Below are 24,867 nucleotides of genomic sequence, written 5' to 3' on the forward strand. Positions count from 1 at the left end.
CCCATGTAGACATAGGATTTATGAGCAAAGTTCTGGAGGCCATAAAATCATCTTCTATCCTATTCCTAGATCCCATATCTACAACACGTCAGTCAGATTGTTTCGCATAAACATTAGGAAGCACTGAGGAGATTAATTGAAACAAAGAGCTACACCTCCTGGGCACTAATCATTAGCACTAACCAAGGCCTGCAGCAGCAAAAAAATAATAATTAAAAAAAAGTTACTTTACCATTGTTGATCCTGAACAAGTTGTGTGTGTTATAGGGATAACTGTTCATTCCCCCACAGTAGGGCAAGATTACCCAGGCAATTGAAGGTGCTGAGCCTACAAGCAGATGCGTGCACCCACTTGTGCAGCTGCATTTGCAGAATCAGCGCTTATGTCTAATAGTACATCTATTAAAGAAAAATATGTCCATGATGAAAGTCTTCAGACATGAGAGAGAACCCTTTCGGGTACTGGTACTGAGGGCCGCAGCAGCCCACTTAAAAATTATCCCTGTTATGTTCTAGTATTCATCAATCACTTCAAATACATCTTCAGTGCTGCAGGTGGCATCGTTATAAGCAGAGGAATCCCTGCTAGCGTAACTAACGCCAACTGACTCCTTATAAAGAAGAATCTGGAAAATTTCTCAGATCATACCAGTAAATCTCTTCCAGTTATTTCTCAGGGGCTAATGCTGCCCAAGAAGGCAGTGGAGCTAACTACATGTATTCACAATAGTAGACTATTCTCTGTCTTTTTGTTAAACATCTGTTGGTGATCCTGCAGCAAAATAAAATTAAAGAGAGTCTGGCTGCTGGCTGGCTAGCAAGCAAACACAAACTAAAACATCTGTGAGACAGATAATCATATACAGCTAGCGTGAGTCACCGATGCTGATCCATCTGTAAAACATTCCATATGCCAGTTGTTTGACATCAGGTGGGTTACTCGGGAGGAGAATCCAAGAGAGACTGAGAGCTAGTCCACAGCACAGTTAGGGAGCATATTTCATTTCCTTATTGCTCTCCTTTCTTCTGTGCTTTCTCACTTTTATGTGGGCTTGTTCGCCTTCATGCTACTGTATGGCACTGTTCCTGAAAGCTGATGAGGCTACTGATGCAACCCCATTGTAGCATGTGCTCAAATGCATTTTTGGATGACCTAATGAGTCGAGTGATGCAAGCACCTATAGGAGGAGTATTTTATTCTTAGACTACATTTAGCGATAGCATGCATTTAAATCTGCAATATTGCTGTGTTAGGGTCTGATCCTGAATTACTGAAGTCAATTGGAAATTTGCTAAAGACTTCACTGGGATCAAGGCCTTTGTAAGTAATAAATTTGTGCCTTGATTCATAGATCTCAAAGTGCTTTACCAGGTGGGTATACATTGTTTTCCCTATTTCTGAAGAAATAAAAATATGGCAATATCTTTCCCAAGACCACATGGCAGATTAGAAGACGGAACCTTGAGTTTCCTTGAGTCCCAGCCATGTTCAGTCAACTAGTCTACAGCTACTTCTCCCTCCCTCCTTGAACTTTCATTTTGTTAATGTGGTTTAAAAGATAGCTTGGCACTATCATATTACATTGACAAATATACCTGATACCACAAGGCTCTTCTAATCACATATATTCATCATTAATGATCTGGATGATTGGATGGATTGCACCCTCAGCAAGTTCGTGGATGACACTAAGCTGGGAGGAGAGGTAGATACGCTGGAGGGTAGGGATAGGGTCCAGAGTGACCTAGACAAATTGGAGGATTGGGCCAAAAGAAATCTGATGAGGTTCAACAGAGATAAGTGCAGAGTCCTGCAATTAGGACGAAAGAATCTCATGCACTCCTAAAGGCTGGGGACCAACTGGCTAAGCGGCAGTTTTGCAGAAAAGGACCTGGGGATCATCAGTGGATGAGAAGATGGATATGAGTCAACAGGGTGTCCTTGTTGCCAAGAAGGCTAATCGCATATTGGGCTGCATTAGTAGGAGCATTGCCAGCAGAGTGAGGGAAGTGATTATTCCCCTCTATTCGGCACTGGTGAGGCCACATCTGGAGTAGTGCATCTAGTTTTGGCCCCCCCACTATAGAAAGGATGTGGACAAATTGAAGAGTCCAGCGGAGGGCAACGATAATGATTAGGGGGCTGGGGCACATGACTTACGAGGAGAGGCTGAGGGAATTGGGCTTATTTAGTCTGCAGAAGAGAAGAGTGAGGGGGGAATTTGATAGCAGCCTTCAACTACCTGAAGCGGGGGTTCCAAAGAGGATGGAGCTAGGCTGTTCTCAGTGGTGGCAGATGATAGAACAGGAAGCAATGGTCTCAAACTGCAGTGGGGGAGGTTTAGGTTGGTTATTAGGAAAAACTATTTCACTAGGAGGGTGGTGAAATCTCCATCCTGAGAGGTTTTTAAGGCCTGGGTTGACAAAGCCCTGGATGGGATGATTTAGTTGGGGTTGATCCTGCTTTGAGCAAGGGGTTGGACTAGATGACCTCCTGAAGTCTCTTCCAACCCTAATCTTCTATGATTCAATGATATGTTAGAAACATCAGTTTATACTTTACTTCCTGCTATTACTCCTTCAACTTGTCTGATCATTTTGTTTCTGAATCTATAGTTAAATACATAGATTTGGATACCGAGAATGACTATGATGTTTGCTAGTATGAATATTTAGTAATAGTTTTGGAAAGAGGAGTCCTTAATTTGAGCTCTGAGACTATATTTAAAATAATGATAAAGCCATGTTTCAGATAATGTTCTAAATTAGAATTGTTCAAATTAGCCTTCTCCACAGCAACATGCATACATTTTAGAGTTATTCAAATTGAGACAGCAACTTAGAGAATGACCTCAAGCTACTGTAACCCATATTATTTCATTTTTTTGTTTTAAGGAAATTAAGCTGTAAGGAATATGCATAAGCATCGTATAATTACAAGAGTCCAACCAGAAAAGACATTAAAAGACAATTGTGGCTGCTTAGCTGCACAGGAAAATGGGGAGAGTGCATAAATCATCTGGCCATTGAACATAGGCCTTTTATAGCTCTTTTCATGGCATGCGTGTATCCTTTACAATGAATAAGCTGTTGTAAAATCCATAATTTCCTGATACTATTTAAATGAAATGTCTCTACAAACATACGAGGTACGAGGCACCGAGAGTGAACCTGCAGCAACAGCCATGTACATTGATTTCCATCAGAACTTGATCACCTTATTTATGAATCAAACAAACATTGGAAGAGGAGGAAAAACAATTTTTCCATAAGCATACGTTTTTTGAATCAACGTATCCATGCACTTAGCGAGCTAGGCTTGTAAGCAGCTATGCTTGCAGAGCTAGTGTATGGGTATGTTTGAAGATTTTGTATTGAGCATGTACAATAGAAACTAAAGAGTCAGCTGTTCATTCAAAATTATATTCCAAAGTAAGCATTGGTGCTAGTTCTCAATAAATAATCTGTCTATGGCAACGCATTATTCATTGGTTGTTGCTATAGCCTTGTCCGAAAAAGCGTGATTAGACTTTTTAAAACAGGAAGTGTGTTTGTGGGGTTCTCTCCTCCACCCCTTGCTGGACCTGGTGATAACACATAAGGATATGATGGAGAGCCAGATCCTGAGCTGGAGTGAACTCAATGGAAGTATGTCAATTTACAACAGCAGAAGATCTGGCCCAGACACAGTTTTAGCAGTTGCCAAGAATTAGCTGACCGCATTAAAAGTTCCTATTGGAAAAACCTCAGCTTCTTTTGTCAACAAACTCATGTCAAGAACTAGAAACCTCCAAATTATTTTCCCACTCCTTATATGCTTTATCTCAGTTATTATCATCATCTAAAGTACTCGCATTTCATTTCCCCATGTATTTTTCTTTCCTCAGAGTCATGCCTAACCATTGTTTTCTCATCCAAGTAAAAGACTTTATGAACAGATTAACAGCCTGGAGTGAAAACTGAAGGTCAAGTCCTCCTTCTTTTATCTTTAAGTTATGAAAGCAGCATTGGGAATGATAATGTATATTGCAAACTGTCCCATAACTTGACTGTTTAATTTCCCTCTCCAATACAAAGTTTCATCATTACAAAGTAATATTGAACACTTAGTACAATATAAAGATGTTATGTAACAACAATATGGGGATGTGCTCCTATACTGATGGGGTAAAGTCCTTGTCACATCAAAATCTTTGGGAGTTTTGCCATCAACTTCATTAGGGCCAGGATTTCACCCACAGTCTGCACTGATGTAAACCACTTCTAAAGAAACAGAGCATGTTTCCTTAATCCCCTCACTGCTTTAATTTCTGAGGTTTACCTACATTCAGACATCTGCCAATGGTCTTGTGTTTATATTAATTATGCAGAAATCACATCTTTTAAGTAGTAAGGTCAAGGTTCTTTAGATACCCAAATAACATAAGGAGCCAAACAGTAAGATTTTTGTTGCAGTGTCAGTTTTCTGGTACCTGCTACAATAAGTTTAACTGGGTTCCTAGACATGCTATTCCTTTTATTGGGTAAAATGAAGTTCTAAAATGTTGATCAAAGGACTCCACAAGGAAACAAGCTGTCATTTGGACAGAAGTGTATTAAATCTGACAACAGCAAAGCCTATCTTCCAAAAGAAAAGCCCAGTTCAGGTTTCCACACATTTGATTTTTCAAAAGCAAGGGCAAGGCTTTCCACCTACTTCTGGATGGGATGTCAAAATTTGCATTTCAGCTAGAATGTTTTGAGAAGGTCAGTGTACTAGATCCCATAGGTATAAATGTCAGACTCCAGTGAGGAGGTATACTATTTCCCACATCAAAAACCTGCCATCTGACAATTGACCAGAAGTAGTCCACAGGGAAATCTTCTCTTTGTTACTAAGGATAGAAGCACACCTCTTGGCTCAATGATTTGTTTCTTTTTAGAATGGAAATGATCCAGGGAAATCTTTACCTCTGGCCTGTTAGGTTTTGTTTTTTATCACTCTAATCACAGCCTTGGCTTGTGGCTGGAAGTATATTCCCCTTACAAAGAAAAGGAACCATATTTTATGCCTGTAGTTTTGCAAACACTAATGCTTTACAAATCATGAGTTTAGCTGTGTAGCCGCTGTTTTTCCCTTGTCACTGCTATAGCTCTATTTCCCCTCCCCCCCAATTGCCATAAAAAGAGATTCCATGACTTTCAGGAGTTTATATCATGCCATAAAAAAGTATTCCAAACTGAAATGTCAAATATAGCATTTCCATTTGCGTTATTAAAAAATGTTGATTTAAAGTTTTAAAAATAAATGTGTCATGAAATACCAGTCATTTCCAGAAGGGCAGAGTAAGAAGATGCAGGGGAAAGGGATAGTATCTTGTCCTGAGCTCATGACAACCGAGTGTTGTTTTAGTTCAAGAGTCTTGCCATCTTAAAAATTGCTTTTCTGGCTTTCCCAGTTACAACTGCTAAGAAAATGCTTCAGAATATCTGATTTATTAAATAAAGCACCTTTTCATAAACAAAAACTTAGGAAATAGAATGATAGATTTTTGCACATTTCACTTTACTGCCTTCTTACAGAAATGCAATGGGTAATAGGATCAGTGGAAAAACATTAGATGCACATATACACTTGGGACATGGAAAGAAGCTGCACTGTATTGTTTAAGAACCAAATAATTCAGCTTTGCAGCCATTTTTATTTTGCTTTAAATAGCCCCACAAACTAAAGTCATTAGTAGGCTATCCTGAACAGATAACTTTAACTTCAAGTAGAGCAAACTTTTAGCCTATCAACCCTATCCTATACATTTGATTAATGCCTTTACAAATGTTTTAATCCAAAACAAACTGACCACCTGGAGATGAAAAGACAGTTCTGAATTATTTCTTTTTAGCAAAATTATAAGAGTGAACACACTACTCAACAATCTGTGGTGAATAATTTCATAGTTCAGGTAAACATCCAAACCTTATTGTAAATGAAGGGCTGTTCAATCTCAAGCAATAATTTAACACCACAATTGTATGTTTCCCTCTCATTCATATAACATTTTAAGTTACCACAGTACTCAAGATGATCACCTGCCTTCTGAGTTGTTCAGTCATCACTCTCTTCTATTGCCTCATGATGGCTGTTCTTTACATTTCATTTATTTATACACGTTCTCCCTTTAGATACATGAAGATCACCTCTTGCTTTGTGTAGGTTTGCAGAGGACAACTACATAACTAGAACAGCAGCATTTTTCAGTAATCTCTCTAAGATGTACTGTTACAAGAATGCTGACCCAGAAATCATGGCCACAATCTCGTGAGCAGAAGGCCAGTAAAAATGAGTGTGACAAAGAATTTCCAAATGCCATTGGGCCACTGAATACTATAGTCCTTGCTAATTTCGACCATAGACGTAAATCAGTGGTTAGATGGTGCTGACTGGCTGAACATGGCACAGTTAAGGCCAAACCTTTACCCACAATAAATAAGAGCAATATTTCAGAAGCATTTATTCTCCAATGCCAATGCGTAATTAACTAATTAAGTGCATGTGTCTCCAGATGTGATTAGTCCCCCAAATTTTTGTTTCTTTTCTTAAAATTGCATTTTAACCAAGAAAAACAACTTCGCAATGGAACCATAGACTAAATACAGCTTTTACAGTCCAGTTCCTATTCAGTAAAAATGTATGCATGGGTAAAATTAAAAGATTAGTAACTACTACTTCAGTATCATTCCATTCTGACGTTGTTTGATTCAAGTTTCATTAGATCTAATTAGGATAGATGCATCTAAAGCTCATATTATTTATCCCTAAATGCTACAGACTGTCTTACAATAGACTCACAGGTTTATCTTTCATACAAATATAGATTTGATTCATTTTGTGAAAAAAACCATGATCATTGTTTGCTTTGGATACCCTTAAACAATACAAAGACTCAGTCCTTTACCCGGTAATAAAAAGTTCTCTTTTCTTCGGACAATTGAGGGCAGGTGAAATATTTTCAAAACCTGGAGGCTACAAGATGTACATTATGCCATCTTGATTAAACATATGGAACACATACTAGAAGAAAAGCCAACTGGAGTCCTAGTTGAGTAATCAAAACACCCTAGCTGAGAGGGGTTAACATGCAAGGATCAGCTCTGAACTTTGAAGTTTTCTGGTCTTCATTTTTCCTAATTAAGACAAGATTTAATAACCAAACCACTGTACAAACTATATACTTAAACTCTGGGTTTGTTTCTAATTTTGTTGGGAATTCCTAACAGATTCCAAGGAATCAGCACCCCCTGAGAGAAGTTCACCAGTGAGATAGGTTGATCCTTTCTCCAATGTACAGGGGCAACATGCCTGCTTTTCATCTTATTTTCTCCCATATGACTGGCTTTCATATATACCCATCAAACAATTTTCTGACAAGATAGAAAAAGGAGAGATGCATTGATTCATATGTGCCAAAATTATTCAAAGCAGGCTGCCAAACATGTATTTAACTTCAACTTGAAAATGAGTATAGTACAATCAGTAAGATGGAAGGGTGTGCACTAAAAAGGTTCTCCTGGGATTAGATCATTTAATTACTCACATATCTCAGCATTGGAGTGTGGCATTGTTCATGGCTACAACTTATCTTTTGATGAAGTGTTGGCTATCTCTTTTATAAAATGATACTGTCTCTGCTATGAATATAGCTAGATTCTAACACCCTTTGTTCATTCATCTCCAAGTAGTCCTATTGATTTCTTACAAAATAAGGTATTTCTTTACATAAGAAACAGTAGTAGATTTGGGCCCCAAATTTATTAGTAGCAATAGTTGGTTCTCTCTGACACATTAATCTTTTATCCTGACATGCAGGCAGTGAACATTTTGTTACTTGTCAATTTTATATGGAAAGCAGTGTCTTGATAGGTTATAAAAATCTTGCTTTGGCTGATCAGTAAAGCCTCTAGATGGAAAAGGAAGCTGATTTTGAAGAACTACCAATGTATTGTTCACCATTAATCAAGTAAGCTTAAAATATGAATCACAGGTAGCAACACAGAATTGCCTCCCAACAGTGAAATGGGAAGTGAAAAGTCAGAATTTTGAGGAATCATTTATCAATACAACAGGAAACTGATTTAAAATGGTAATTTAAAACTTCAAGAGAATCTGGTTGCTGTTTCATTTAATTACATTTTTCCTGATGCCGATGCCCAGAGAACCAACTTTGGACAATCTTTAGGAACGACAGAAAATGGATGTCTAGTCTAACAGTAACACTCACACCCACACCCGACATGCCTATGTATATATAATGTGCACATGTAGCAGGGACTTGTGTGCTGCTCAAGTACAGCGTTGTACCAGATATCCACACTATCTTGTTAGTTTTTCATTCTCTGTGTGTATTGGAAAGGCTTTAGTTTGGGAGCTCACTTTGTTCATGTGAATCTGTTGCTGGTACTGTTTCTGCTTCTCCAGGAACTGCTGGTGCTGCTGCTGAATGACCAGCTGGGCCAAAGTGCTCTGAGGCAGTGGAGCTGACTGGGTTCGATTCAGGGGCCTATGACGAGGCAACTTGTGGGCAACTCTGATGCCTGGTGAGACTCTCTCCTTTGATGCTAATGGAGACTGTGGATGGAGAGGAACCCCTCCTGCAAAAAAATGACATTTCACTCATCAAATATGAGGATCAGTAAAACTAAGAAAACATAAAAGTCAGGGAGAGCTTCAGTGTAGCCGGCATACTGAAGAACTTTGCAGTAGTATCAATAAAATGATACTCCTAGCACATGTCCAGCAACAACAGGAAGTTTGACAGCCCCAAGAGAAAGCTACTAAGTTTTCTGTGATAATTTTACCCTTGGAGGCAGGAGCAAGAGATTGGAGCAGATCTCATTAGAAGCAGGGGGAAAAAAAATCAAACACCACACTGCTTCCCCCCCACCCCCGCCCAATGGCTAAGCACTGTAGCATTCATGTATTGCATTTCATTTAAAAATGAAGTCGCTCTCTTGTAAAACTCCAGGTTAAAAAAACAAAAAGCTCTAAAGGACACTCCAGTGAAGCCTTTGAGAATTACCAGTCACAAGAAGCTTTTGCTGTCTCATTTGTTCCTTCAGTAACAAATGTTGCAGGAGAGCCTGATGGCTACTGTTAGGTTTTCCCTCTAGAGCAATATGAGGCTGAGCTGAAGAGGGAGGCATGTTTCCCCCATACAGTCCAGGAAGAGCCACTCCCTGCCTCAGTGTCTGGGTCTCACACTTCTGTTTTTCTTTGAGTGAAGATGAAGCCTGTGTCAAGACACAACAGAAATGTTAGCTGCTTTTCAAAGACTTCGTCCATTAGGTCTCCGCATAACTAGCTGGGCTTTTTATTGACTGAAAATGGAGACCATGACAGTTATTTTAACACAGTGGCATCAATGCACAGGGAACCTGAAATAAAGAGGTTGTTCTTGAAGGGCAAAATTGTGACCTTTCCTTAAAATGGTGTGTAGGCCCTTCCCAGTCCCCTGCATAACTCACTCAAATCAAGACTTTCTGTACAGGTAGAAGGAGAGGAACAGGGGGAACAGGTGCCTTGAATTCAGGGGGAAGCAGGTGAGCTTTGGCTTTCCACACATCCTTGTCTCACACAATAGATCAATCAGCAATACTGAGCCAAAGTGAGATGGAACATTAACTACAGCTGGTATAGAGCTGGTAAATGTTACTTCCCCCTGAAGCAATTCCTTCTCTGGCCTACTCCTAGGGCAGCACAATTATACACTGCCTCCTTACTCAAGGTGGATTGTAAAGTAACAATCTGGTCTACAGGAGTCAATGGGAGCTGCTGGGCATTTAGCACTTTAAAGCCCCATGATTTAATTGCCTAAATACAGACTATGGAACCTAAATTTAGGCACCCAGTTTAGAAAATCTTGACCAATTAGCATTGCAAATCTACTTCAGATATCTCTGTTCCAGCTAATGGCTGCCTACATTTTCATTGAAAAATATAAACTAGATTTTTAAAAAGGGTTGATAAAAAAGTAATAAATAGCAATAATAAGTATCTAATTGAGTCTTCCCAGGTTGTACATGGTTGCCATTCAGTTTGTAATAGTAAAAAAGGGCTATTCCCTGATTATCTGAATTCCAGATGTTCTACTCAGGCAAACCCTAACCTTTTTCATTAATTTTTTTGTACATACTTTTTCCTTCACACTCCGCCACTGCCATTTTCTCCTGAAAAAATACCACGGTGGGCTATATTCAATTATTACACTATCTTATTCTAGCAATTGCATAAACATTACCTTGCAAAAAATCAAATACCCTGTTTGTTCAATTTCCAAAAGTAGCATTTAGTGCTAACTGATCTCAATACAAGCTTATATGATGTGTGTGTGTTTTAAAGAGAACAGCTTTTAATTTCATGTAATAAATTACTTTGACATTACTTACTACTTGTTCTCAATTAGACAAGACATTTTTGCAGAAAGGAAACATTATAAGTAGTGTATTTTGTAATGTTACTCACTGATACTTATGATCAGTATCTTAATTAGAATCATTTGCTTACAAGTGTCTGATGCAAGATTCCTACAGAATTTATTTAGAGTTGCAAAATTTTCTTTTGCAAACTTCTCCAGGTGTCTGATGTTAGAAAATAGTACCATATTTTCCCTCAGAAATTAACTAGGTAACCACAATATATCAGAGATAAGGACATTATATTGTACTGAAAAAAAAAAACAGGTATGACATAAAACTTGAACTAGATTCAGCATTCAAATTAAGTACTACCTTACTGAAAAAACATAATAAAGTGCATATTTAAAATGAAACTTGCATACTATAAAGTGACACATTGTCATTTATACATCTAGAATTTATGTAAATTCTACTAAATTCAAAAGTCATACCACTGTCATAAATTAAAGCTTAAATTGCAGAGATTTCTTTATAATATTCCATATTATTGTACAGAGTTATTATAAAACCTATTGTAAATCCTTATTTGCAGTCAAACTGAACTAAGAAGTTCTAGTGTAAAATTTTGGCCCCACTGAACTCAATGGCAAAACTTTAATTTACCCCTAAAGTTCTGTGACTTTTTCTCAACCTGATGTTCTCTTTATGAGTAAACATGAAATGTAATTCATTAATAGACTACTATGCTATATAGTCATGCACTTATTTTAACATTTAAATACAAAACAAAATTAAATGCAAGGGACTTCTCCAAATATATTAGCTCCAACTCAGCCTGAGTCAGTATTAGAATGTCATCTTAAAGACTATTGGCTTTGGAAGGGTATTTCTGGAAGAAATTTTATTGACGATAGTAGTCACCAGTACAAAAGTAGTTCAAAAGGTCAAATTATATGACCCACCCAGGTATCTCTCGCCACTTCGGTGGCTTCAAGCATTCATATCTATAATTCAGAAATTGTGTTTGGTACATCACTGTATAAGCTTTATGCTCACATTTGTTTATTCATTATTATTCAGTGTGATTATTTATTGTTTCAAGTAGTGCCCACAGTGTATCAGGTCCTGTATAACACAAATGAAATCATGGGTCTTGCCCTGAATTGCTTACACTCCAAAAAGACAAAACAGACACAGAGATGGAGATGATTTTTTGAGGGGAAAAGAGACCACAGTATGCTTGTATCGTGAGAGAAAATAGACAGAAGAGTGAAAAGTTGAAGAGGAGGAGGTGGTGAAAGCAGGGATAAGGGAGATTGGTCTCAAAGAAAAAAACCATGATACAAAAAGGACACCCTTTTAAAGTGATCACTTACACTGAACTGGGATTGTACCGCTGGAAGTCCCAAGGTAATGTTGGGCAAAGAAGGAGAAGTATACAAACTCAACAGGTTCATCGATTCTTCATGAATCAGAATACGTTGTTGTGAAACCAAGTGCTGAAACAAGAAAAAAAAATCACCTCCAGATCTGTAACACTTATTTCTATTACCCTTCGGCAACAAAAGCCAGTTAGTAAGTTATCTTTGTTAGTGTGCCTAAGATGCCAAATATTGGGGAAAAGTACTTCCTTTCCTGATATACTGAGTATCCTGAGTACTGCGGCCTACTAATATTTCCCCAGTATAGCTCTGAAATTCTTTTCCTGGAATGGAGACAAATATTCACCTGCCTACCATGCTGCCTCGGTTAATCAGTTAAATTCCTATGCCGAACCAAAATATCAAGGATTCCCTGCTCCATTACCTCTTCTCCCACCAACCACACATTCATTGCTATAGGGTCAATGGGAGTTTTGCTTGAGTAAATATTCAGGAAGGATTGCATGATATGTCTTATGGAACACTAATGCTTCATCTCTTAATGTATGTAAGGACACATATATAGCTGTATTGGATATCCTCCTTGCTAGAACTAGAGCAGATAACCTATATGACATTTTCATTAAAATGGAAGAAAAAGTTCTATAGGAGTATAATTCATATGCATTGCTGCAAAACTTCACCCAACATAATTCAACACTATTCATTCTGTGTATCTTATCCTCTTGCCACTAAATTACCATTAGGCTACAGTGTTTATTATGGACGGAGAAAGTTTGAGTAAAAAGTGATTTAGGAAGCAAATGCCATTTTAAAAAAAATAATGTTAAAAAACATGGCCACCATTCCTGTTGGGTGCTGAGCTGCCCTGTGAAGTGCTTAGCCTCCTTAACTCCCTCCAATTTCAACACCTTGCTGGATAGTCCCCATACTTGTTTTGAAACCATATGATATAATCATTTATGAAGAGGACATATAATTTCTGATATGATTTTTAAAACCACCCTGCACAGAGAAACAGGTATTCTGAAAAGATCCCCCATAAGCACCCACTTAAAATTCGGTGGGAAGAAGCAAAAAATGGTTACATTATCACATGCTTACTGCAAGAGGAATCTTTTTGAAACCTTTGCCATTCTGCTTTAACGGTCACGTTTTTTCAACATGTGGTCTAGTATAGTTGCTTGAATTACATTTTCTGTTTAACTCTTGCTTCCCTCCCAGAACTTTTACACAATAAGAGCTACAAAGGTCTTATTAGGCTTAGGAACTCTGGCATGATATGGTCCCCAAGGGAACAACATCCCTGAAAAAGAATACCCTGTGTAACAGTATGACACAGTGACTGCTTTCTTCCCAAACAAAAAGCATATGGGGCTCCAATAATAGACCACCTCCAAGAGGGATACTGCACACTCGGGCTTTGACTAAAGTAAATATAATAACTTGTCAAGCATGTTGTGGGGAGCGGTAGATTTTCCCCTGGACAAACCTGGGATATCAATTAACTTTGGAAAATACCTTGTGCTAATACAATGCAACTTCAGACTGTCACTGAAAACTGGTGCTGCACAAAAACACAGGATGTTATTCCAAAACATAACCTTCCTCATATAGTTTGTTTGGAAATAAGACCTATCACTGAGACAATAACAGTAGAAGTCTCTATGTGTAATTTTCTCTTGGTATCTTGGGAATGCTAGAAGATAGTATATGAAAGAGAGAAGAGATATGGACTGTATGCAATGCAAGTGTCAAGAAACTGCTTCATATGTATATTACATTAATTTTCCATTAAAATTGCACTTGCTTGATAACATCAAAATATGTACATTATTAAAATGAAGTATGTCCAAAATACAAAAGTCTAGTGTGAAATGCTATAAAGGTCTTACCAAAAGAGATGCTGTAAACATGTAATCCTCTTTTTAGGACATCATCAGACTTGTGCTGGTTGCAGCATCTATATGGTGCTGCATTTAAAAAATATACACGTTTCCTTTTTGGTTTTATGATATGCCACTGTTAAATTCCAAGGTGTGCATTGAGGAACAAGAGTGAAATGATAGAATTTAAGGAATAAGTCCAGCAACTAAAAGGTAATGCCACGACTGTTAAAACTGAATCTCCCCTAATCTGTTCCTTTAGGCATATGTAATAAGACAGCTGTGTTAAAAAACCAATTGACATTAATAACATTTGCATTGAAATTTAACAGCATGAATATGCCTCTACAACGTAGTCATTTTCTTTTAATAATCAACTGGTATTTGTTTTACGATAACCCTCAGATTAAGCCCATATTAAGACCCCTATCCTGAAACGAGCTTTATGCTGACTCAGGGGGCCACTTGCATGGAGGCTACTGCGGAATCAGGGCCTATGTGTGTCTTTGGGCAACTTAACGTGTTACACTAGTGACAATTTACTAAGGCTTTGTCTGCACTACACAGCTTTTAGTGACATTGTTATGTTGCCACAGCCGTCCCGTAAAAGTCGTGCAGTGTAGCCGCTGTTTGTTGGCTCTCCTGCCGACAAAAAACGCCCACCCCCAATGAGCGGCGTTTGCACTGTTCACACTTGCACTTGTCGCAGCAAAACTTTTGTCTTTCGGGGGCGGAGGGGGAAGAGGATGGGGGAGGAGGCGTTTAACACCTCTGAAAGACAAAAGTTTTGTCGTTCAATTGCCAGTGTAGTCATAGCCTAAGCTAATGGGGCATAGTCCTGTCCCCAACAGCATGCATTTGTTGAGGCAGAATTCCCAGCTTGCTAGTGTTTTAAAAGAAACATTCCTATCAGTCAGGTTCACTTAATTCTTAAAATGTAAGTATAGTAATTAGATGTAGCAGTGTGTGGCTTTACTGTCTAATATCAACTTCTCTTCCCCCCCCCCCACCCCCCCCCACACACAAACAAAAAGGGAATATTTTATTTTAGCTTTAAATCTTCCAAGTTGCAGACACAGTGTCTGAAGATACCATTGCTTTGAACAGTCAGAATAAGTGGCACTCCGAAGTAAGAACTACTTCTATTATTTTCGTTAGTTTTAAAAATTAAGTAGATTCCCTTTTCATGTTCGGATTGAATTTCAATTTCATCATGCTGGCTAGAGACTTAAAATTTTTGAAGAACTACTAAGTGTGCTCCTCAAAGCTGAGGTTCATAAACGAATATTATGAAAGATGGGTTTAAGAGACATTTGTACCATGTGCATTTATTTATGTCCTCCATATAATCAGGTAGTTTAGTTTCTACTATTACCTTCAATATACCAGTCTCCAAAAGTTCTGTACACCAAATATAAGTGGATTCTATATGGGCCTGAATCAAAGTCCATTGAGATGAATGGGATGAATAGGACTTCACTGGGCATTGGATCAGGCCCCCTCTGTGCTTAGAGTTAGCACATGCATTTGAATTGTGCCTTACTGAGGCAAACTGTCCCAATGAAGTCATAGGAAATCCTTACACGAGAAAGGCAGGCAGGATTTAGCCATGCACAGCACATGTCATTTGAAAGTATATGGTTTGCTCCAACAGACAAATAGTTACCGCAGTGAACCCTGAACCATCAGAGACAAAACCTGGGTCTAATAAAAACAACTTTTATTTATAAGGCGCAATTATAAGTTTAACTTTTAAGGCTCATATAATGACAGAAAGTCTTTTAACAGACTGGTTACTGAAATCACTATTAGAGAAATTGATAGCAAGGGATTATCTGCAAGGTTTCTTACTCACAGTGCTCTTCTGTGCTTTCAGAAAATTTAAATAAATGGTTACCACACTGTCTACTGTGGGTTAAGACACTTAAGAGACTGCTATTTAAATGATTAAGGCAGAAATGTTTTAAAAGAATCAAAATTTCATTCCTGATATTGCTCTAGTCACTAAAGTGTGACAATTTACAGTACTGACTCAGATTTTTACTGGTAAATGATTCTTCTGTCATCGCAACCTGTTTTTCCCCAGCAAGAAGTGTTCATTTGCCGCCATGAATACCACGGCCATACGCCCACTCAGATGCGAATACAACACTTACTGCAAATGTCACAATAACTATTAGGAAACAACAGCAGAGTGAGTCATGCACGGTTACGGCAAAACAAGTGACATTTTGCATGATTTTAGAACACAACCTATTATTAGAAACCTCTGTACTTTGTATGTCTGGCAAAAAATTGATTAGATAAATACCATTTGAGAACTGGCAGCTAATGTTCAACTACAGAAGAAATATTCAGCTGTTTGGTTACTAATAAACTATCAAATAAAATCAAAATGTACTGATGTTGAGATCTATGGAAAAATGTTTGCACCCACAGGACCACAATATTAACAATCAAGTAACCAGTGAGGTAAAGAAGTCTCTGACTGGAGCCAGAAATGGAAGCCAGTGGTTTCAGCTTCCAAGTGTTCTGCCAAAGAGCTGAGTGAGTGGCTCCAGCACATAGAGCTCAGCTTTTAAAATAGCTTTTTAGGCTCATTTCAGTGCTCATGATAGTAAGAGACTAATACCACTGTTGCCTGGCATAGCAAGGGAAGATGATTTTGCAATGTAGTGTTCTATTCATGCACAGAATATAGTCCTAATGGTCCTAGAGCTGCAGTCTTCCCAAACCTCTCCCGAACAGAGACTGCCCATCATACCAGACTGACCAGATTTGATTGTGGTCAGAGGGCTCTGCTCTTCACTGACGAAGCTGCCGCAAATTGGCTTTGCAAATTCCACATCCGCTAAGGAGACTACCTGATTGTAATCTCTGTGGTGGTTTAATGATGTGAACAAGTATCTAGGAGCTAGAATATTCAGAGTACCAAACACAGTAAATAAGCCCAAAGAAGCATCATTATTCCCTTTTGTATTTTGTGGTGTTAGCATTAATGGCAAAGTATTCAAGTAGCTGTATATCCAATTCCATATGATTTTCCATCTAATATAGCATTAGCACCCCTACTATACCCCTATTTGAAATTATGCTTCCCAAGGTGAAAATATACTGTTTTAATCCCACTGTACTGACCAGCCTGTGGTCTGAACTGAACTTTTTTATACCTTGCAATACATAATCTGATTTTTTTCACAATCCCATACAGAGGGCTACAAGGCAAAACCACATGTTAGCCATCAATGTAACTTTTTTGTTTTCTCTGTGCCACAGAGAGGCTACTAATCAGTGTGCAGAGGTCAACCACCTGCCCTCTGGATCATAGTTCACACACACAATTAATTCATTATGGGGAAGAGTCCCTGCTGGAGGTTGAACTAGCCAATCCAGTTTTTTTTAGGTGAATGTCCTGCCACTGACCTGGAGAAATAGCTCCATTAGCCCAAACTCTGGTAAGTCACATTTCCTCATGCTCTTTTGTTTAATCAGTAGATAATATAAAACAATTAACAGCAAGCTAGGCCATCAGAGTAGTTATGATTCTGGGCATTAGCTGCAGAAGATAGGGTGGAATACAAATCTTAGCATTGAATGAGGTGTCCTTTTATGTGTATTGGTACTAATAGGTAAAAACTGCCTTTGGCTTGTGCATTACAAATATTGTATGAGGGAGGAAAATAATAAATAAGTAATACCTCTATTGTGCCTTCCATCTAAAAACCTCAGAGAGCTTTACAAAATAAGTAATTAAGCCTCCTCACATCTTTGTTGTGTTAGGGAATTATTATACAGATAGGGAAAACAAGGCACAGAGAGACTGAGTGACTTGCCCAAGGTCACACATGATATCTCTGAGGATAGGACTCCTGACTACCAGCCCTATGCTTTAGCCATAAGACCATCCCTCATTTAATAATAACTGATAATTAATAGCTTATTCAATAATGCAGTAAGACAGGACTTGGCTTACCACAAGTTAGGTTCTTCAAAAGTCTTTGGTGTGTGTGCGCGTGTGTGTACATACATATGTAGTGTGCTGGGAGCTATTTTTTTTATCCCTTTAAAGCCAGTTCATTAGGGCCCTGATTCAGCAGTCCACTTAAGCACATGCTTTATTTTAAGCACCCAAATCAATCAGAGATCAATTAGACTACTCACATGCTTAAGGTTAACCTGGATTTAAGTGCTTTGCTGCGTAAGGGCCTTGAATACTCTCTGCCTAACTGCACAACACTCAATGCGAGAGAAAAATGACTAAAATTCAAAATAATTTAAAAAATGACAAAATAATGTTTATAAATCCCAAATGTCCAATCCCTCAAGCCTTTCCAGGGCTAGAAGTATATGCTGGATGGCCGCTGGGGAAACTCGGAAGCTCCACTATTCTCTAGCATTGAGTTCCTGTTTCTTGTTCTGACAAGTAACAAGATATTGGACTCTACACCCATCTGGAGTGATTATTGTCTATTTGGGTCTTAGGCCAACATAATTGGAGGTGGGGGAAGGGAGAATATTCACATTTTGAGGGACAGGAAACCACTTCCTTAGAAAGTTTATTTTTAAAATAATGCCAGGTGCTTGACATTCCTGAGAGTTTTGGAACGTTGAAAGCAGTCCTGGGGCAACGGATTAGTGGGCAGAGTGCAGGTGAGGCAGTCAATGACGATAAATACAATTTGTCACATGGTTGTCAATTCCACATTCTGGAGGTGTCAGTAGTGACTCCATAATTAAGGTTACGCTAAGATATACACTTGAAACAGGATTAAAATCCTTCTATTTCACTGGTAATTTTGTTTCCAAATAGCACAGTGAGTTTTTGGATGACAATTGAATTTTCCATAATTATTATCATTTATTTATTTATTTATTTATTTTTGGTAAAGTATTTACTAATTTTTACATAGGAAATTTAAAATGAGCCTCTTTTGCAATTTCTTACAAGTTGTCTGGTCCTTGAAGCTAAAGGCCCAGGGCCACCACAAACACCCAGATATATGCACCAACCCTTTCGTGCCCCCACTCCATTTCCCCTCCCCATAGTGTCTTACTGGAGATGTTAACCTTTTGCAGTGGAAATCTCACAGACCTGCTCAGGTCTACTAAATAGGGGTTCCACTCTTCAGATCCACAGGAAGCACATTGCCCCCCTAGCTCCATTCCTGCAGGACCTTAAGCTGCAAGTCTCCTCCTCATCTCCTTGCCCTTTGTTTGTAATAGAAACTGGGACATGATGGGAGGGGACAGGGAGAAGGAGAAAGTTCAGGATGCCTTATGAGTGGAGGAAAGAGTAAAGATTTAATATACATTATGGAATCCATGGGAGCTCTCGCTCCATTAATAAAGCTATTAGCCCTTGTGTCTAGCTTGTACGATTTGCTCTTTCATTTTTTAATACATTTGTCAGCAGTTGGAGGGATGCTACGACCAAATATGTCTTACTGGATGTGTTGTGGTGTATGTGTCATATCTGAAAATAAACTAAACACATTATCTCATGAAAGGAATTTCTAAACATACTGCAAGAACATATATTTGAATGTATGTCTCTATTTAATTAACAGAGCAAAACTCAGACCTGGCCAGCTAGTTAAAACTATGATATAAAGCTATTTCACAGCTATGCTATCAACAGATTACAGAATCTCTCATTTGTTTTTAATTCAATTACTGGAGTACACTGCTACAAAACACCTAGGTTTATTATTTTACTACCTCAGAGAAACATATAGAATCATAGACTATCAGGGTTAGAAGGGACCTCAGGAGGTCACAGAGTCCAACCCCCTGCTCAAAGCAGGACCAATCCCCAAACAGATTTTTGCCCCAGACCCCTAAATGGTCCCCTCAAGGACTGAACTCACAACCCTGGGTTTAGCAGGCCAATACTCAAACCACTGAGCTATCTCTCCCTCCCCTTGCCACCTTGTAGGAGAACAAACAAATACATAAGAAAAACAGTAAATGTTGTCAATTACTATATATTATTTGGGGAGTTTACGTTACGTATCTGTGGTTTGTTTGCCCACATTAAACAAGATGCAATACACCTGAGGTGTGCATATTGTAAGGCTGTATTTCTTTATTCACAGTTCTGGTGAGCTATGCTTCACTCCTCTGGTTTATGTTTACATTGGGAAACATCATAGCTTCACTGTGCCACTTTACTGACAGTGAGTAGTGCCTTATTGTACAAGCATTCCCATGGACATCAATGGGACTATGTAACAGTGTCTCACCACTCTGCCACAGGTATGGCTGCTGCCTCAGTTTCCTCAGAGCCTCCCTTTCACTGTTTAATGAGTTTAGCCCTTTGGCTAAACCAAAATGGTCCTATCCTAGTGTGTAAGCAAAACAAGAAGTCCACAATACAAGTCTGTGACTCTGGGCCTAGCCCTCTTTTTAGGGTCTGTGTAACCCTCCTCTCTTTGAGGAGTATAACCATGCCCCTCTAGCTGACACCTCAGCGCCACAGGGGTGCTTATGCTTTGAGCCTAGAAATCCAAAGAAGGAAGGTGACTACCCACTACACTGCCCACTGCTTCACTTTCCCCTCAAAGCCGCCTCCTATATTTGTCTTGCCCCCACAACCTCTTTCCCTGTATTCTACGGTATGGCTCCCCCTGGGCCCTTTTTACTCCTCTTCTGGGTGTATCCCAGCATATTTTGTATGAGCCTAGAGTTCCCTTGTCCCTCAGGGAACTACAACTTCCAGAATTCCTCTGTTCTAGGCTGGAACTCAGAACAGGAATGGGTTGGACCTGAGCCAGCATAAATTGTAACAGACTACTTACAGAGCAAGGTACTACTCAGCATGAGTGAGGGCTTGTCTACACATGGAATTATTCTGGACTGTACACACATGGAGTTAATCAGAGATAGTCAATCAGGACTAACTCCACGTGTAGACAAGCCCTAAGGCAGGTAAAATCTAGCCCTACATTTACATGTGTGTGGGAGCATAAAGCATTTTGCTGGAGTATCATTTGCTCCAAATAAAATTCCAAAGCAAAGTACTTTGCAGTATCCAGGATCAGTTGTTTATGTTAATATTTAGAAATGCTAGTGTTATTTCATGGGATTTCATTATTTCTAAGATGCCAATATTCATTATGATATATCAAAACAGTCGTTCCACATTGTATCTCAGCACCATCATATCTCTGCCGTAGACCAGTTTCCACTGCCATCTGAAATACAAGCCAGTTTCTCTTTCACACACAGTTACTGTGACTTCCAGGTGAAGGAAGGAAATCAGAAAGCAACTATGGTCTTTAAAGTGCTGTTTGGAATCTTTCCAGCTCTAAAAAGCTAAGCAATTACCTGGTCAATAAAGGGACTGAGTGTATTATTCTTACCTCAGCTTGAGAATTAGATGGCAAAAGTGAGGTTTCATTTTCTGTCATACTTCCAGTAGGGCCGTTGCTTGGTGAGCTGGGCCCTGTTCCTGGAGAACTGCTACTAACTGACGACTCTGAAAAATGATTAAGCACACATGAATTTATAAGTAACACAGAAATCCAGCTGTGATTATGATGAACAATATATTGCTTATGGCATAGTCTTTCTTTTGTTGAAAAATAGTTTTCCTGTATGAATGGACTTTTTACTGTCTTAAGGATTTTCTCTCAGTCCCAATTTGTCTGCAACCTTAAAAAGATAGATAGTTTCATTCTTTTCCCCTCTCAATCCCTTCTGCACAAAGGGGGAATTTATTACTTGAGTTTCCTGCAAAGATGGCAAGTTACTCAGTGGCAGGCAGAGATGTACAAACAGAACTCCTAATGAGGAAAAAAGAAAGGAAGTACTTTTTATTGCATACTCTTCTGCCTCTGTGAGAGATCAAAATGACAGAAACAGTAGACTTGCAAAGGTCATGATAACATGTCATCAATTCATGAGGCCTACTGTCATTCCCTTGCTGTTTGGGAAGGGCTCCGGAGTATTCAGTTGTGAACTAACCTCTATATGAGTAACCAATAAAAAACAATACACCATTTGCAATACATCTCTGTCAGCAAGGTACGAGGGACTGTTTGTAGCATACAAAATCTTAAAATAGCATTTTGAGGGCTATAATTTACCCAGGCTTGGTGAAAAAACTCCCAGGAGTTTTGGTTAAGACGAAACATAATATCAGTTTAGGAAATGATACATCTGCTATCGGTGATATATATACCATAGGAAGATATTCTGCACTTGTAAAGGAATGGACTTGATGATCTAGTTGATCTTCATCACATCTAACTGTTATAAATCCTATATTGATGACAAGAGTTTTTGTACAGAACAAGGAAAGAATATAAATAACTAAAATTAGAATTGTATGGTGTTAGCAGAGATAAGAATATTTTATAGAACATCTTTCATACACACTATCTCAAGAAAATTAAAATAATTTAGAGAATTTATTTAATTAGCCAGCTATCAATTTATGGCTATCACCAATTCTTTGCTCTCTTTTTTGGGTCAGTTTATTAGGTCCAGTGGCGTATTATCATCTAGGCCAACAAGGCCTAGGCGTAGGGCAGCAAATTTATAATAGCAGCATTTTTGTAATGGCGGTATCTGTGATGCCGTGATTCTACCAATCATAGCGCATATTGAAACCACCAATGATGGCGCGACGCCATTTAGTAAACATGCTTGCAAGAATCCTAAACGTTAATAATAGGACTGGAAGGAAGAAATTAAGCGGTTCTCAAAAAAAAATGCTATACAAAAGGAAGAAAGGGAAAATGAAATGATAGCAAAAATGCGCAAAATAGATTCCTTTGTTGTATCACTTAGTGCCGACAGTGAGACAGAAAAGATAGTTGAAAGTAGTAGTGAAGTAAAAAGTGAAAATATTGGTGTTGATATTGAAATTATTGATGTTTAATAAGTTCATATGGGGTCAGGGGCGGCAATTATTTCAGGGCCTACAGGCAGCAAAATCATTAATCCACCACTGGTTAGGTCCCTACACCTCTTGTCACGGAAGAAAATGGAAGTTTTGCTAGTGACTTAAAGGAACCATTCCTTACTCCCAGCTAGAGTACATTTCTGCAATTCACTATCCCATCAATAAACTAATAATATAAGTCTGGTCAGGAAATATTTTTGCTCAGAAAATGTTTGATCAGCTGTACTTTTAGCCGACTGGGGGCTATGTACAAAGTATGATGGGGGGGGGAAATCATAATCAAGTCAGTGGCAAACTTGTAAAAAGTGAGTCCTGGGAATATATTTTCAGGTATATAAGCAATCATTGATAATAAGTCAGTGACAGAGTCAGGATTAGAATAGAAATGTCCCAACACCCAGTCATGTACTTTAACCATGACTATAGGTAATGCTCTCTTACTAAAATCATTACTGTTTTACTTTAAACCTCACTTGAAAATATATGTATCACAAAGGAATGGGCCATTCTAGAAATGTAGGGAAAGAGTGTCAGTAAAGAGAGAATCAGCAATAAGCTGCCAACCCTTAGATCCCCAACAAATTCAGCAATTACACTTAACACCAGTGTTTGTGAAATTAATTGGGCATATCTTGGTCAGACAGAAATGTTATGGAAAGCTCTGTATTCAGCTACTAACTGGAGATTAAGAATAGGAGAATGATTTCTTTTACATTTGCACCCATTGGTAATAAACACCGTTCAGGACAGCTCTTCAAACGGCACTTATTGGACAGGGAATTTACCGTAATTTGTTTACACTATGTCATTTCTACATGGTGATGTAAAATCAGTGAGATGCACTGATTTAATTAAACCCTTCCCTGACTAATGGATGCAGATATATATAACCAGCTGAGCAGTAATCAAGCACCCTTATATACACAGGGCCTAAGTCTCATCTCACTGAAACAAGTGTAAACCAGGTGCAATGCCAGTGAAGTCAGTGGAGTTGCACTGGTGTAAAACAAGAGCAAGTGACATCAGAATCAGGCCCAGACATTGTAGATTCTCCTATTCTTTTCAGATTAATGGGCCAGGCCCTGAAAGCAGCCTATGTCTGCATGTTCAGGAGTCTGGATGCCAATGTGCTTGCAGAGGGGACAATTCAAAGCAAAGTTCAGCCCTAATTTTGCAAGATAACATATATGATAATGACACACTAACACTAAAACATATATAACCACTTTATGAGCATACATAATATGCAAAAGTAGACTTTATTATCCAAAGATATGTGTGAAAAGGAATTCAAAACCAATTTTAATTAACCTAAAATATTTCAATTTACATTTTTTTCCTCTCTGCAACTTTTCTCCCTAAGGTGCAAAACTTTTATGTTATAACTGCTAAAAAATCCCTTCTAATTACTAGCAGCACCATCTGCTATGACTGAAAAATGTGCCAATGAATATTTAAACAGGTCTGTAAATACTTCACGTCACATAATACCTTTGTGAGTTCTTAAAATCAAAACCAATTAAGCCTGACATTTTCAAACAAAGGGAACCAGGAGGAGTGGTCAAACATATGATTTCAAAAAGGTTGTGACGAGTTACCCTCATTTCAAGTTCTTTCTTTTGAAAACATCAAACCTCTCACTCATCAAAATTGTTAAGCCAAGCAACACTTCTAAGGAATCAGGTGTCCTCCACCGTGTTTGGAAAAATCATCAAGATGATATTTCTTATTTTGCCCATCTTGTTCAAAATGTTCAGACATTTCTTTAAGCCCTGGGAGATCTCTCACTTCAGAGAAAGCCTAACACAGGGAAAGATATCCCAAAGACTTAGGTTGAATTTCTAGCCTGCACACTCCAAAAGAAACTAAGCTGTCATATCACCCCACTACAAACTAAGCTGGCAGATACATAAGACATAATATTGCCACTGAGGGCTATTGGGTATTACAGAACATTTCCCTCTATTTAAAAAAAAAAAAAAAAAGTGTACAAGTCCTCTCACACAGCATATTTCGGTTCCCTGGGAAAACACACAAAGCCAAAAAGCAGGTGGAATTTCAATTACTTCAGTGTAGTTGTATACAGACAAATGCATTCCTGTCCAGAAAGCTTCATATGGTTTGTGGGTCCCTACACTTCAGAGGTCCCATAAAGGCCATTCGGTCTAAAGCAGTATCTTCTGGAGACTGAGCTCCAGAGTTCCTTCAATGGTTGCCACTGTACTGCCTGCCTCCCTCCACTAGGGGCTGCTGCTGAGAGCCAAGAGTCCAGTAGCGCGTCCCCTCCAGCACTGTCAGCTGC

At 38.6% G+C, this 24,867-nt stretch overlaps 1 protein-coding gene across 1 annotated transcript in view; it reads right to left on the minus strand.

Moving 5' to 3' along the window:
- HDAC9 (histone deacetylase 9) overlaps nucleotides 1–24,867 on the minus strand; it is a 641,420-nt gene that overhangs the window by 226,405 nt on the left and 390,148 nt on the right. Inside the window, exons 9-12 of the mRNA XM_054020255.1 lie at nucleotides 21,019–21,134; nucleotides 11,766–11,888; nucleotides 9,054–9,264; nucleotides 8,408–8,625 (exon numbers count right to left, since the gene is read on the minus strand). Of these exons, the coding sequence (XP_053876230.1) occupies nucleotides 8,408–8,625; nucleotides 9,054–9,264; nucleotides 11,766–11,888; nucleotides 21,019–21,134 (668 nt within the window). The remainder of the gene's footprint in view (nucleotides 1–8,407; nucleotides 8,626–9,053; nucleotides 9,265–11,765; nucleotides 11,889–21,018; nucleotides 21,135–24,867) is intronic.

Source organism: Malaclemys terrapin, chromosome 2, assembly GCF_027887155.1.
Source record: "Malaclemys terrapin pileata isolate rMalTer1 chromosome 2, rMalTer1.hap1, whole genome shotgun sequence".
Lineage (NCBI taxonomy): Eukaryota > Metazoa > Chordata > Testudines > Emydidae > Malaclemys > Malaclemys terrapin.